We start from the raw sequence: 16,587 nt of genomic DNA, 5'->3' as shown, positions 1-16,587 counted from the left end.
GGCAATGGGCGCAAAGTTTGCATCCAGTATTGCAAATCTGTTTATGGCCAAGTGGGAGGATAAAGTGATTTTTAAAGAACAACGACCGGAATTGATTTTTTATAAGTGGTTCATAAATGACCTCTTCTTTATTTGGGCCGGCACCCCTACATCGTTTTTACAACAATAAAACACTAACGATAATAACATAAGACTTACCTCCAATTGGCACAAGGATGAAATTGATTTTTTGGATGCAAACATGTACCGGTCGAATGACAAATTGGAAACCAAGGTGCATTTCAAGAAAACAGACAGAAACAGCTATCTGCCCATTTCCAGCGGCCACCATCCCCTTTGGCTTCGGAACATTCCGAAAGGACAAATCATGAGGGTAAAGAGGAATTGCTCTGAAAACAAAAATTTTATCATTCAATCTAAGGTCCTCACTGATAGGTTTGAAGCCAGAGGGTATAATCCTGAAGCGTTGAAAAGAGTGGTTGAAGAGGTAGAAACAATACCTAGAGCCTCATGTTTACAAGAGAAAGAAGAAAATAATCAAGAAGATCGAGAGGTAGTGCCAATCCGGAAAAATCAGAATAAAGAATGGGGTTTTATTTCTGAATTTCATTCCCAATATAAGGATGTAGAGGCTATTTTCAAACAACATTGGCATGCGCTCTTAATGGACAGGAAACTAATCACCGTACTGCCACCAACACCACAATTTACAGAAAAACTACAAGTTTTGGGGACAGGGTAGTAAAAAAAGTTATTGACCCTCCCAGACGTCCCCCAACGTTTTGGGATCGTAGCGGCTTCTTTGCCTGCAGAAAGTGCAAGGCATGTAGGGAGGTTTCTAGACCACTCAGATCTGCTGACAGTTTTACCTCGCCCACCAATAGTCAGGTCTTTGAAATAAACCAATTTATTACATGTAATAGTACCCATGTGGTTTATGCTTTAAAATGCCCTTGCGGTCTACTTTATATAGGCCGCACAAAAAGGTGAGGATTGCTGAGCATATCCACAACATTAAAATAGGGTATAAGGACCATAATGTTTCATTACATTTTATGCTGAAACACAATAGGGATCCATCTGGTTTGGAATTTTGGGGTGTCGAACATCTCCGACCACACTGGAGAGGTATGAATCTCATCCGAGAATTATCGAAACGTGAGACCCAGTGGATACACTCGGTTTATGTTCTAGCCCCCAAGGGCCTCAATATAAAGTTAGACATTGTTTTATTAGTGATACTTGATCAACCCCCTTCTTCCACTGATGTATTTTCAACACGCAATTTTAATATGCATTTGAATATGCGTTTTGGGTACATACTTTAAGTTCACATGTAAACTTATTCTAACATTTTATACACTTTGTGACATATGTGCGTATATTCTTGACGGTTTCTACGTACACACATATGGTCATCTTTTTAACAGTAAGTATATTTATCATTAAGAAGATGTTTTTACTATTAAGTTTTTTCACTATTAAGAAAATTCCCTCTCCTATTTTCTATTTTATTTCATTTCATTTTTCTAAATTTGTCTATGTATATTCCACATACCTATATACATTTAGACTTCATATACTATCAATTTGTTGACTCCAGACACAGTTTAATTTGCAATTATATATAATATTCAATGCATGGTTAATGTGGGGACCCTGGTGTGATTATATTGTGTATATACATTTATTCGTTCGTTTTAAATTGTAATTTTAATTTGCTCAGGCATGTGGGTTTACATAGATTATATATATATATATATATATATATATATATATATATATATATATATATATATATATATATATATATATATATTTATATTTCATGCATTTATACATTTGTATTGCTCAATAGCGGTGATTTTAGTGCACAATGTACAATACAGTACATGCCTCACTGATCCAGGGTAATGTATACAGGTATTGCGCAATACCCACGCTCAGTAGCGATTTAATTAGTCTAAATCAGCAAGGCTTTTCTAGTAAAACTATGTAAACACAGGCTGATATTTTGGTTTGTTCAAGGTCCTTCATACAGTAAGCATGAATATGACTTGACTAGGGTCCAGTTTGAGTGACGCTAACGAATCGGAGGTCCTGCGCTGTCTTTCATCCATTGCAGACAGTGAGCGGTGCATGGATTCTGACTCAGGGGCCACGTCATGACAGGGTTCACTCTGATTGGCCACAACACTTATCACTCTTATAAAAACGGGCTTCCGTCTTGGTAGATCACGCCCTCAGATGAAGTCAGGAAGTGACGAAACGCGTCAGTGACGTGTGCTTTCCACGGGCTGAGAGAGAACCAGGATGTGGACATTCCATTCCTCCCATATGGTACTTCCGGAGCGCCAGCGAGCGTGACTGACACCTGGTGGACGTATCCATTGGAACGTTGGAGAAGTGTGGTTATGATCTAAGGCGCATTATTGCTGTATCTCTGGTGAGTGCATCCCCATAGGGCCAGTTCCCCTCACGTGGTGAAATATATGGTGGAAGGCACTTACAGAACACAGTGAAAGCTACAACAAATCTCCGCTCCATGACGTTTGTACATGGATTGTATTTGACATTTTATTTTTATTTTTTGGTGAAATTTTTTGGTCATGAAGCGCTGCTGCTATATTTGAAAAGACTTTGATTTGGGACTTTTTGATTGTTGCCATTCTTACATTCCAGGATTGGATTAATGTAGGGGCTATTGGAGCTGCAGCTCCAGGCCCCTACCTTAAAATCGGCCCGCCCAGCCAGCAGTAGGAGCTCGATTTCTCCTGTTCATAAAGGTCCGTGGGACAGGAGAAGTGGTTTGTAAATGTAGGGGTGGGTGGCTGGCACCTGTGTTGGCTCAGTGTGGTTGTTACAGTGTCACAGTTCCCCCTGCACAAATGGGAGAGGAGAGGCCCTCTGTGTTCCTACACTCTGTTAAGTCCCTGCAGTGAAGGAGCTGTGTGGGTGGTAAATTATAAACATAGCAGCCTGCAGATAAGGTGAACATGATAGCTCTGAGTGATGAGCCTCCAGGGACCATCCAAGTGTGAGCACAGTGACTGGACTCTTACCACCCTTCTCTCCCCCTCTTTTTTAACGTTTTCCTCCAGTAGTAGCTGTTATAACTGCAGCCTAAGGGTTTAGAATTGTGTCTTCGGCCTATGGTATTACTTGGTCCCTTGTGCTTTTAAGTGGGTTAGACTGATTTGCTATGTTTTGGCCCATTGCTGATGTATCCACAGTTTTCCTGCTTTTTACCAGCAGTCCTATTGATTTCTATTAGGTTGCATGTTTTTTTTTTTTTGCATTTTCTGAAAGCACCCCAAAATTCCTGCATGCTGCAACTTTGGCGCACTGTCAGAAAATGTGGAAAAAACCTGCAACCTAATAGAAATCAACAGGACTGCAGCTAAAACTGCAGATACACAAGCAGTGCGGCCCAAAGACTTGTACACACAATACCCCCCCTCTGTAGAACTTGGTCTGATCAATACCCCTGGGCATTCACACAGGGCCATACGATCCTGGCTCAGGAGGGGTGGGGGCTCCAGAAAATTGTTTGACTATGCAGGCCCTGTCCCTTCTACTCGTCCGGGCATAGTCCTGGAGGGAGTGTGTAGGTGGAGGAGGGACATGTGACTTGTGTGGGGCAGCTCTGCACTAATATCTAGATCCCATCCACCAGGTGGAGGGTGGTGGGAGTGAATGTGAAGGTAGGCGGGATGGTTTCATTTGCTTTTACCTCTATGCAAAGCTGTGGCCTGTATGTGGTCTGTGTCGCTGCCGATGTTTCTACTGCTGACACCGGCTGGGATTTCACAGGGACCAGTGTTCACACCAGCTGTCCGGTGAGCCCGCCTGTACTGCCTCTGACTGCAGGGGAGCCAAGTCTCACACACACTGGCTGTTCAGTAAGCCCACCCACAATGCCATTGATCGCTGGGGAGCCGCTGGGATCCAGGACCTCAGCCTGAGGCATTCAGCGTTGAAGAGGTCTGGCTGGGACCCAGGAGAGTCAGCCTTGAAGGGATCCAGTACCCAGGGGGAGTTAACCTTGAAGGGATCTGGACTGGACCCCAAGAGATCCACTACCCAGGGAGAGAACAGCTCTTTGGGAATACGGTATCTGGTGGCAGGCTGCGGGTGTCAAGTGGCACACTGTATCTGGTGGCAGGCTGCCAGTGGCACACTGTATCTGGAGGCAGGCTGCCAGTGGCAAGTGTCATACTGTATCTGGTGGCAGGCTGCAGATGGCACACTATCTGGTTAAGGAAAGAAATTGGCTGCACACTGACGTCCTTAAAGTCCATTTATGGAATGTTCCATACAAGCAATAACACACACCATGGTTGCAGTAGCCGGAACAGAGGTGGACTAGTTTCGCACAGCTACACTGTGCGAAACTAGTCCACCTCTGTTCCGGCTACTGCAACCATGGTGTGTGGCATTGTTTGTATGGAACATTCCATAAATGGACTCCAAGAACATCGGTGTGCAGCAAATTTCTTTCCTTATTCAGTCTTCTATGGCAGGCGATCCAGGGCTTGCACCCATGTGAGGAGTCTCACACTATTCATTGTGCCTGGGAGTTTCTCACCTGGAGTGCCGATTTTCCTTTGCTGTCTACTACACTGTATCTGGTGGCAGGCTGCAGGTGACAAGTGGCACACTGTATCTGGTGGTGGGCTGCTGGTGGCAAGTTGCACACTGTATCTGGTGGCAGGCTGAAGATGGCAAGTGGCACACTGCATCTGGCGGCAGGCTGAAGATGGCAAGTGGCACACTGCATCTGGTGGCAGGCTGAAGATGGCAAGTGGCACACTGCATCTGCTGGCAGGCTATGGGTGGCAAGTGGCACACTGAATTTGGTGGCAGGCAATGGGTGGCAAGATTGAATCCATTTCCCAAAATCTTTTCCTCCCCCTCTCCCTCTCTTCACTACAGTGGCTTGAGCACCCAGGGACCTCTGTACAAGTAGTTAACCCATTATGCATAGAAATTTCTTGTCAAACATACGGATTGTTGCTATGGTTCGACCACTTGTATATGGATTATCTGGCATTCGGACGATTGTTTGTTATACGTGTTATGTGGTGTAATGTCACTGTTTTTTCTTTGAGTTTTGTGTTAGTATTGCTATATTTGCAGAGCTATATTGTAAAGTGCCCGTTAAGATAAAAGTCTTCATGTATGCTTAACTACCTTTTTCTTTATTAGAGGCAGATCTATATGATCTCTTTTCATCTTAATAAATGTATATTTTGTAAATCCAAACACTATTTTGTGTCAAAAAGTTTCATATGCAGCGCTAGGAGTATGAAATAAATGGAATCCAAGAGAGGTGGTAAATAGAAGAGGCGAGTCCCTTGCACCAACTTCAGTGTATGTAACGGCACACCACACCACAGTGCTCACATATAATCTCCTTACCAGAGGTCCGATAAAGCAGGCATGATAACATGAATCCTAATAGCATCTCCAGGCTCCAGCATAAGCTCCCCCACAATTCAGGCAGCGTGACTGCTCTCCTTAGCCCAAGGTATGCCTCTTCTTGAAATGCAATGTGTAATCTCTCTGAAGAGCCTCTTCCTCTTGTGGATCTAGTAGCTTTATATATAAGATTCCACCGGCTTACCGTAGTTGCCAAGCTGCAGCTGGTCTCACTGTATTTTGTGTCACTCATGTGGCCGTCTTCTTTCCCCACAATCCTTGGTGGGGATCACTTTTGTTAATATGCCATATAGGGGCCAGAGTGACACTACCTCAATTGATAAGCAGTGTTAGTACAGGGTATTAGCTATATATGCTGCACAGCTATTTTTCTCTCAATCTTTTGTTTTTCGCATTAGGTACATTGTTGCATTTCATCTAACATAATTAGAGGTGGAATACCTTATTATTGGGTAGCATACAAAATATTAGGAATGCCTTTAATTTGGGTATTATACAATTCATACCAAGCACCTTCCTTTCTGTTTTGTCTATTATATACTGTAATAATTGTTTTGCTGCTCCATTTATGATTAATGTGGCCAACGTCAATGTTGCAGTACAAAAACCAAGCTTGGAAGGGGGCCACAGACAAAAAAGGGTAAGGAATATTGGTTTCAGGCTGGGTTCACACCTATGCGAATTGCATGTGGATATTCCCTGCATCCAATTCGCATAGCATCCTGTGTTCTGAGTTATCAACCCAGAATAAGCATGCAGCAACAGAAGTCAGAACTCTTAATCTTCATAATTTTGCAGGTCAGTGACTCAACATATTGTAGTCAGAGGATCAGCCTAAAAGTAAAGTGTTTAGCATTTTCAAGATAAATCATCTCTCTCAGAACAGTAAACAGAATGTACTTCTGTGCTACGAATAATGAATAATTGTGTGATTAAATATTTAAGGTTGCTGCTAGACACCAACTGTTGGAAAAGTGGAAAAATATAAAAAGATGACGCGTTACCTTATATCACATACTGTATATACTAATGATTACCTAGCAATATGAACAATAAGTGCACAGCAGTGACCCTTATGCCCTGTACACACGGTCGGATTTTCCGACGGAAAATGTGTGATAGGACCTTGTTGTCGGAAATTCCGACCGTGTGTAGGCTCCATCACACATTTTCCATCGGATTTTCCGACACACAAAGTTTGAGAGCAGGATATAAAATTTTCCGACAACAAAATCCGTTGTCGGAAATTCCGATCTTGTGTACACAAATCCGATGGACAAAGTGCCACGCATGCTCAGAATAAATAAAGAGATGAAAGCTATTGGCCACTGCCCCGTTTATAGTGCCGACGTACGTGTTTTACGTCACCACGTTTAGAACGATCGGATTTTCCGACAACTTTGTGTGACCGTGTGTATGCAAGATAAGTTTGAGCCAACATCCGTCGGAAAAAATCCTAGGATTTTGTTGTCGGAATGTCCGATCAATGTCCGACCGTGTGTACGGGGCATTAGTGGGAATAGTAAATATGATACTTAGAACTTTATATAAACAGAACAAAGTCCATATGATAAGTGCAATCTTCTTATGAACAGGTGCAATCAGCAAGGTATCCAACCATGAATATATGGCGAGTAAGTGACAGATGGCAAATAAGTGACAAACACCAAGTGGACCTTCCACCAGTCACACTATGTGCTGACCTCCCCCTCTTGGGGTCACAATTCGAAATGTCTTTTTAAGCTCCCATCAATGGGCTCCTGCAAGAGTGGTCTCTCGTAGGCGATGGCAACATATGGATAAAGAAGGAACCAACATAGTGTAGTACTGTAAATGTAGTTTAATAAAAAAAAAAAAACATACAACTGTTACTCTCACATGCACTAGTCTTGGTGCATACAGGTGATGAACTTAGGCATAAACAGATCAATCTATGGGGTCGCAGAATCATCCGCAAGTCCTCGCCCTCCTGGGTGATCGCATGCTTCCTAGGACAACTCAATAACGTCACAAGCCCCGCCCTGACGTGTTTCATCACTGCACATGTGACTTTATCAAAAGTTCATCACCTGTATGCACCAGGGCTAGTGCGTTTTTAAATGTGAGTGGAACAGTTGTATTTTTTTTATTAAACTACGTTTACAGTACTACACTATGTTAGTTCCTTCTTTACCCATACAGTTGCCATCGCCATACAATTGTGCTCATAAGTTTACATACCCTGGCAGAATTTATGATTTCTTGGCCATTTTTCAGAGAACATGAATGATAACACAAAAACTTTTCTTTCACTAATGGTTAGTGTTTGGCTGAAGCCATTTATTATCAATCAACTGTGTTTACGCTTTAAATCACAATGGCAACAGAAACTACCCGAATGACCCTGTTCAAAAGTTTACATACCCCAGTTCTTAATACCGTGTATTGCCCCCTTTACCATCAATGACAGCTTGAAGTCTTTTGTGGTATTTGTGGAAGAGGCTCTTTATCTTCTCAGATGGTAAAGCTGCCCATTCCTCTTGGCAAAAAGCCTCCAGTTCCTGTAAATTCTTGGGCTGTCTTGCATGAACTGCACGTTTGAGATCTCCCCAGAGTGGCTCAATGATATTGAGGTCAGGAGACTGAGATGGCCACTCCAGAACCTTCACTTTATTCTGCTGTAGCCAATGACAGGTCGACTTGGCCTTGTGTTTTGGATCATTGCCATGTTGGAATGTCCAAGTACGTCCCATGCGCAGCTTCCTAGCTGATGAATGCAAATGTTCCTCCAGTATTTTTTATAACATACTGCATTCATCATGCCATCAATTTTCACCAATTTTCCTGTGCCTTTGTAGCTCACACATCCCTAAAACATCAGCGATCCACCTCCGTGTTTCACAGTAGGAATGGTGTACCTTTCATCATAGACCTTGTTGACTGCTCTCTAAATGTAGCGTTTATGGTTGTGGCAAAAAAGCTCAGTTTTGGTCTCAAATTACTTTGTGCCAGAAGGTTTGAGGCTTGGCTCTGTGCCGTTTGATATATTGTAAGCGGGATACTTTGCGGCACTTGCGTAGTAATGGCTTTCTGCTGGCGACTCGACCATGCAGCCCATCTTTATTCAAGTGCCTTCTTATTGTGCATCTTGAAACAGCCACACCACATGTTTTCAGAGAGTCCTGTATTTCACCTGAAGTTATTTGTGGGTTTTTCTTTGCATCCCGAAACTATTTTCCTGGCAGTTGTGGCTGAAAGTTTCGTTGGTCTACCTGACCGTGGTTTGGTTTCAACAGAACCCCTCATTTTCCACTTCTTGATTAGGGTTTGAACACTGCTGATTGGCATTCTCAATTCCTTGGATATCTTTTTATATCCCTTTCCTGTTTTATACAGTTCAACTACCTTTTCCCGCAGATCCTTTGACAATTCTTTTGCTTTCCCCATGACTCAGAATCCAGAAACATCAGTACAGCACTGGATGAAAGATGCAAGGGTCTGTCAGGAGTTCAGAAACTCACTGACCTTTTATACACACACATCAATTACAAGCAAATGGATCACAGGTGAGGATGGTTACCTTTAATAGCCATTCAAACCCCTTTGTGTCAACTTGTGTACGTTATCAGGCCAAAATCACCAGGGTATGTAAACTATTGATCAGGGTCATTTGGATAGTTTCTGTTGCCATTATGATTTAAAAAGAGTAAACACAGTTGATTGATAATAAATGGCTTCAGCCAGACCCTAACCATGAGTGAAAGAAATATTTTTGGTATCATTCAAATTCTCTGAAAAATGGCCATGAAATCAAATTCTGCCAGGGTATGTAAACTTATGAGCACAACTGTATGTTGCCATCACCTATGAGAGACCACGCTTGCAGGAGCCCATTGATGGGAGCTTAAAAAGACATCTTGGATTGTGACCCCAAGAGGGGAAGGTGCTACTAGGCCTAATTGGGGGCCACTCTGGGAGGGGAGTGCATAGTGTGACTGGTGGAGGGTCCACTTGGTGTTTGTCACTTACTTGCCATCCATTCACGGTTGGATACCTTGCCGATTGCACCTGTTCATAAGAAGACTGCAATTATCATATGGAGTTTGTTCTGTTTATATAAAGGTCCAAGTGTCATATTTAATACTCTCACTAGGGGTCACTGCTGTGCACTTATTGTTCATATTGCTAGGTAATCATTAGTATATGTGTGATATAAGGTAGCGCGTCATATTTTTACATTTCATCTGAGAACAGGTTTCTTTGTACCCTTCTTTGCAAAACATCAAGTAGCAAGTCATAGAACAGAAACAGGGCCCCTTTCACACTGACATCCAACGCTCCATAGGGGTGAATGGAGGGTCCGATCAGGTCCGCCTATCAGTTTTTCAGACAGACCTGATCGGACGCTCCATTCACCCCTATGGAGCGTTGGATGTCAGAGGTGACATGTCCGCTGACATCCGCCGCTAGCCAATCCGATCCGATCTGATCCTGTCCGCAAAATCCAGACGAATGGTGGTCCTATTTTCCATCCGCCTGGCGGATCAGATATAATCAGATGAAAAAAGAACGTTTTAACTCGATTTACCCATAGAAAAGAGCGGGACTGGGTCCGTCTCCTCTCTGCACAGTGAGTGGACATGGACCCGTCATCCGATCACTGTCATCCGAGGAGTGATCCCCTGCTGACCAAGCGGCGTTCGCCAAACAGAAACGCCCGTGTGAAAGGGGCCTAAGACATATGCTGCTTGACTTGACCATGGCCAAATAGTGCTCCTCAGTTCCAGAAGCCGATAATCGTACTTATGATACTTTATTGGCCTAAAGTATGATGGCCATCCCCAAGATGATGGGCTTTCCATAAGTCTGCATATAGTGTGGAGTGCTACTCAAGCGAGGGTGGGTTAGTAAGAATATATTCAAGACACACCAGCTCTGATGCATGGAATTTGAAAATGTATTAAATGGTTATATGCAAGCAAGAAGCAAACTTACCTTTTCTGCTTAAGTTCCTCATTTATTTGGTTCATCTGGCGTATCATGTAGTCAGGGATTCCAAACTGTGCATTTCCTTTAGCTGTCAAAAAAATATTATTACAAAGAGATTCTGTTACACTGGTGTGGAGAAGGATTGGAACACCTGTCAGGTTTTCATTGGTGTTTGTGTCCCCATTAGGGTGATTCATCCTCTCTATCTGTTTTGTTTAGTTATCACCGAGAAGGAAAGTGAAAGAAAATCCCAAAATTTTGAGTTGTCACCACTATAGCAAGGAAATCTTAAAAACGGGGACACCAGTGCTGGTGACCCTGGTAACAACTGGGGATTGCCTCACTTTGGAAGGATTTCCTCTCACTTCCTGTTTCGGCTATGGGACAGCCTCTCTTTTATTGCAGGGTAATCATTGCTTTTAAAGGGACACTGACATCTAACAACTTTGACATTCACATACAACATGCTTGTTCCAAAACTGTGACTGCAACATATTTAAAGAGGCGTTCCAGCCTGGGTAAAATTAAAAGTCAGCAGCCACTTACCTGTCCAGAGAGCCCATGATGTCGGCACCCCAGCCTATCTTCAAATCGGCTCCCGGGTGCTGCCGCCGATCCAGAGTGGCCTCTGGTAAGGGAAAACAGCAGTGAAGCCTTTCGGCTTCACAGCCGGCTCCGGACTGCGCATGCATGAAGCACGCTGTGCTTTCCAACTGTCTCGGCAGTGGAGGAAGGAGGAGAGGGGCCGAACTTTAGAGGGACAGCTCCATGCCATTTTTTCCCCACCCCCCTGAAAGGTGTCAAATGTGGCACCGAAGGGGGTGGAGGAGGTTGAGGAGGTTGAGGGGGTTGGGGGGGGGGGGCGGGAGAGCAAATAAGCGGAAGTTCCACTTTTGGGTGCAACTCCGCTTTAAGTCAGACACAGTCAAGCACCTAGCATTTACAAAAGGAGGCCTGCAATAACAGTCCCCATACTTCTTTCATGACAGAATCACTTTAAAGTAAAGTACACTAATACTTTGTTTTACCTGTGTTAAAAGACAGTCAGTGCTGTGCAGGCGTGCCTTTTATTACTTTTGTTATTTTATGAGCACCCCAGGACCCCTGAAGTAATAGGTACACTGATATGCAAATCCTGATTTTTGCCTTTTCCGTTTCTTGTTTATTGAAAATATCATGGATATACAGGATTCTCAACTGTACAAATTTATAAAGAATAACCCTCAAAATGGGACTTTAACGGTACTGAGTCATTATAGTGTCAAGTGAATGAACAGTAATTCTAGGTAGTATAAAAGTTGACAAATCTTTATTAATACAAAATTGTGCAAAACATTACAATACATCTTAAAAAATGATGGGAAACAGGTTCTTGATACTGTACTTAAGATGGAATCAATGGAGAACAAAGGATGGGAATTGCTCATCCAACGCGTTTCAGATTAGATTTTCTTCTTCAGTGGTGCATACACATTATAGAAAGGAAATTACTTTCTTGATAGGCTATGAGTACATCTTGAATGAAAAACCAAAATTAAAATATTAGTTGCAATTGTCCTCCAAAGTCAACAGGGGGCGGCTAGACCAGTGCCTGAACAGTGTGCCAAAAAAGGTTTTTCCCAGTCATTCACCACAGGCCAGTGGAGATATGTGCTAAAGCAAGGGAGTCCATGCATCACCAACAGCTCTTAAAGGATATGTAAAGGTTTTTTTTTTTTTTTTTTAAAAACAAACACCACATACATATCGTACTTACCTCGTCTGTGCAGTTGGTTTTGCAGAGTGGCCCTGATCCTCCTCTTCTGGGGTCCCTCGGTGGCACTCCTGGCTCCTCCACTTCTCGAGTGCCCGTTGGAGAGCTGCTCTCCCTCAGGGGAATTGTGCAGGCAAGCTCCCGTGTCCATTGACACAGACAGCAGGAGTCGGCCCTGCCCCCCGGCTCACGCATCATTGGATTTGATTGACAGCAGCGGGAGCCAATGGCTGCGCTGCTATCAATCTATCCAATCAGGACTCGAGGCACTGACTGGAGCGGATGTGCTCATCCCTGTCGCTGTAAAGACCGGGTTCAGGTATGTAAAAGGGGGGCTGCTGCATCACAGGTTTTTCAAGGTGAAAAACCTTGAGGTTTTACAACACCTTTAAATGCATAGTTACCAGGGATCATGAAGTGACCTTTTTTGTGACACATACACACACACACACACACACACACACACACACAGATACTCCTCGTTTAACGACTACTCGGACTTACGACTCGCTCTCCCCACTCGAACGTCGCGTATATACATCATTGTACTGTACAGTACAGGTTTTTGTTCTGTACTTATGCAAATTAATACAACATTATTGAGCTGGAGTTTTGTGTTTAGAACTTTTTTTTACAGTACAGTAGTTAAAAATGCTTAAAATATTGATTACTTGCAATTCCTCATTTAACAACCAATTCGTTTACCGACCTGGTCTTAGGAAGGGAACCTGTTCGTTAAGTGAGGAGTACCTGTAGTGTATTAAATCATCTGTATATCTTTATATATGAATATCATTCATGACAATCCATTCAATATCTGTTTTGGGTAAAATTTAAGGATAGGAAGGTCACTAGAAAATGGAAGGGAGTCTATCCCACAGATTGCATTAACCGATTCCCGACCAGCCGCCGCGGTTATACTGCGGTAGGATGGCTCCCCTGGGCGAGCCGTCGTAGCTGTACGTCGGCTCTTTAAGACACTGTAGAAGCCGATGCGAGTGCCCAGCGGGCGCGATGACCACCGGGCACCTGCGATCGCTCGTGACAGAGCGAGAACCGGGATCTGTGTGTGCACAATGCACAAATTCCTACTAAGTAGGAACACCGATCAGTCTCCTCCCCTAGTCAGTCCCATACCCCCACAGTTAGAACACACCTAGGGAACACAGTTAACCCCTTGATTGCCCCCTAGTATTAACCCCTTCCCTGCCAGTGACATTTATACAGTAATCAGTGCATTTTTATAGCACTGATCGCTGCATAAATATCACTGGTCCCAAAAATGTGTCAAAACTGCCCGAATTGTCCGCCGCAATATTGTTCCAAAAAAAAAAAAAAAAAAAATCGCTGATCGCCGCCATTACTAGTAAAAAAATAAAATAAATAAAAATGCCATAAATCTATCCCCTATTTTGTAGATGCTATAACTTTTGTGCAAACCAATATATAAGCTTATTGCGATTCTTTTTTACCAAAAACATGTAGAAGAATACATATCGGCCTAAACTGAGAAAAAAATTTGTTTTTGTTTTTTTTAAATTGGGATATTTGTTTTAGCAAAAAGTAAAAGAGTGTTTTTTTCAAAATCGTCACTCTTCTTTTGTTTATAGCGCAAAAAATAAAAAAAACGCAGAGGTGATCAAATACCACCAAAAGAAAGCTCTATTTGTGGGGAAAAAATGACATACATTTTGTTTGGGTATAATTAAAAGGTTCATTTCTCACATTTGTGGCTTTTGAAATCACAATTAGTGTCTGTGTATAAATAGTCAATGAGTTTGTTAGCTCTCACATGGATGCACTAAGCAGGCTACACACTGAGCCATGAGGAGGTAGAAAAGAACAGTCAAAAGACCTGCGTAACAAGGTAATGAAACTTTACAAAGATGGAAAAGGATATAAAAAGGTATCCAAAGCCTTGAATATGCCAGTCAGTGCTGTTCAATCACTTAAGAAGTGGAAAATTTGGGGATCTCTTGATACCAAGCCAAGGTCAGGTAGATCAAGAAAGATTTCAGCCACAACTTCCACAGGAACTGTTCGGGATTCAAAGAAAAACCCACACGTAACCTCAGGAGAAATACAGGCTGCTCTGGAAAAAGATGGTGTGGTTGTTTTTAAATGAGCACAATACGATGATACTTGAAAAAAAGAGCTGCATGATCAAGTTGCCAGAAAGAAGCCTTTACTGTACAAGTTCCACAAAAAAGCCTGGTTACAATATATCCAACACCACCTTGACATGCCTCATTGGCTTTTTTGTGGCATCGGCGCAGTAAAGGTTTCCTTCTGGCAACTCAACCATGTAGCTCTAATTTGTTCAAGTATCGTTGAATTGTGCTCCACAACCACACCGTCTTTTTGGAGAGCAGCCTGTATTTCTCCTGCGGTTACCAGTGGGTTTTTCTTTGTATCCTGGGCAATTCTTCAGTCAGTTGTGGCTGCAATCTTTCTTGGTCTACCTGACCATGGCTTGGTATCAATAGAGCCCCTAATTTTCCACTTCTTAAGTGATTAGACAGTACTGACTGGCATATTCAAGGCTTTGAATATCTTTTTATATCCTTTTCCATGTTTGTAAAGTTTCATTACCTTGTTACGCGGGTCTTTTGACTGTTCTTTTCTACCTCCTCATGGATCAGTTTCTAGCCTTCTTAGTGCATCCATGTGAGAGTTAACAAACTCATTGACCATTTATACACAGACACTAATTGTGATTTAAAAAGCCACAAATGTGGGAAATTAACCCTTAATTGCCATTTTAACTTGTGTGTGCCACCTTCTGTGTCTGTACCAAGGCCAAACATTCCAGGGTATGTAAACTTTTTATCAGGGCCATTTGGGTGATTTCTTTTATCATTATGATTTAAAAGGGATCCAAAAAACTGTGTGATAATAAATGGCTTCATGTGATTTCTATCCTTAAATAAAAGACAGTTTTTTGGCATGATCAGTCATATTTTCAATATTAATGCCAAAATGTCATCATTTCTGCCAGGGTGTGCAAACTTTTAAGCACAACTGTATATATGTGTCACAAAAAAAGTCACTTCATGATCCCTGGTGACTATGCATTTAAGAGCTGTTGGTGATGCACGGACTCTCTTGCTTTAGCACATATCTCCACTAGTCTGTGGTGAATGTCCGGGAAAAACCTTTTTGACACACTGTTCAGGCACTGGTCTAGATGCCCCCTGTTGACACTGGAGGGCAATTGCAACCAATATTTTAATTTTGGTTCTTCATTCAAGATGTACACATAGCATATCAAGAAAGTAATTTCTTTTCTATAAATGTGTATGCACCCCTGAAGAAAATCTAATTTGAAACGCGTTGGTGTTAAGCAATTCCCATCCTTTGTTCTCTATTGATTCCATCTTAAGTACAGTATCAAGAACCAGTTTCCCATCATTTTTAAGATGTATTGTAATCTTTTACACAAATTGTATTAATAAAGGTTTGTCAACTTTTATGCTACCTAGAAATACTGTTCATTCACTTGACATTATAGTGACTTAGTACCGTTAAAACAGGAAGTACCCTGATGGTTTTAGTTCCTTTTTTCCCCTGCAAAGTAAAATCATAATGGGCTAGTATGCATCGCATACTAGCCCATTATGTTGCACTTACCTGCAAACAAAACCCGCGATGTCCCCGCTGGTGGCCGCATCCATCTTCACCCCTCTTCCTTCCGGGCCGTGGCCTCGGCTATGTGACTGGCCGGAGTCGCTTGACGTCATTCCCATGCATGCGCGTGGGAGCCGCCAGTCATGGCATGGGGCCCTTTAGAAAGCAAGCGTATATGGTAAATATCTCCTAAACCGTGCAGGTTTAGGAGAGATTTTCAGTACCTACAGGTAAGCCTTATTATAGGCTTACCTGTAGGTAAAAGCGGTGTAACTAGGTTTCAACCACTTTAAAGTCCCATTTTGAGTGTTTTTCTTTATACATATAATTCAGGGATGTTGGTACTCCAATAGCTACCCATTTCCGTATTGAAGTCAACTGTACAAAGGTATACAGTGCTACACGATTGTGTTTACAGCACGATAATTAGGTTACAGATAAAATAAAACCAAACATACAACAAGCCTCCATCACTTGTGCTTCCTTAATGCAGGGTACTACCCACAATGTCTACTGTGTCTCATAAAAGTGAGTGTCGATTTACTCCAGGCACCCCAAATTTTTGGTGTGGTGGACTGTATCCATTAAAGGGCTATCATATTGCATGCCATAAACAATGTTGTTTGCTTAGAAAGTTTAACATTGGCTTGCCCTGTCCCCCTACTTTCAATTCGTTCTTTAAGTTAGGGGTGATAAAAAGTAGCTGCTGTGGGCAGGATGTAGTAAAGTAACCTTTAACTTTCTTGACAAAACTACAAATTTGTATATAAGAGTGCCCAGGTTTTGGGGATACCTGG

The 16,587-nt window shown here is 42.5% G+C and overlaps 1 protein-coding gene across 3 annotated transcripts in view; it reads right to left on the bottom strand.

Moving 5' to 3' along the window:
- USP40 (ubiquitin specific peptidase 40) overlaps positions 1-16,587 on the bottom strand; it is a 142,939-nt gene that overhangs the window by 85,525 nt on the left and 40,827 nt on the right. For all 3 annotated transcript variants that reach the window (XM_073633674.1, XM_073633676.1, XM_073633677.1), the window contains one exon: positions 10,417-10,498. In XM_073633674.1, the coding sequence (XP_073489775.1) occupies positions 10,417-10,498 (82 nt within the window). The remainder of the gene's footprint in view (positions 1-10,416; positions 10,499-16,587) is intronic.

This window comes from Aquarana catesbeiana, linkage group LG06 (genome assembly GCF_042186555.1).
Source record: "Aquarana catesbeiana isolate 2022-GZ linkage group LG06, ASM4218655v1, whole genome shotgun sequence".
NCBI classification, from domain to species: domain Eukaryota; kingdom Metazoa; phylum Chordata; class Amphibia; order Anura; family Ranidae; genus Aquarana; species Aquarana catesbeiana.
This window is presented reverse-complemented; position numbering and strand designations above follow the sequence as displayed.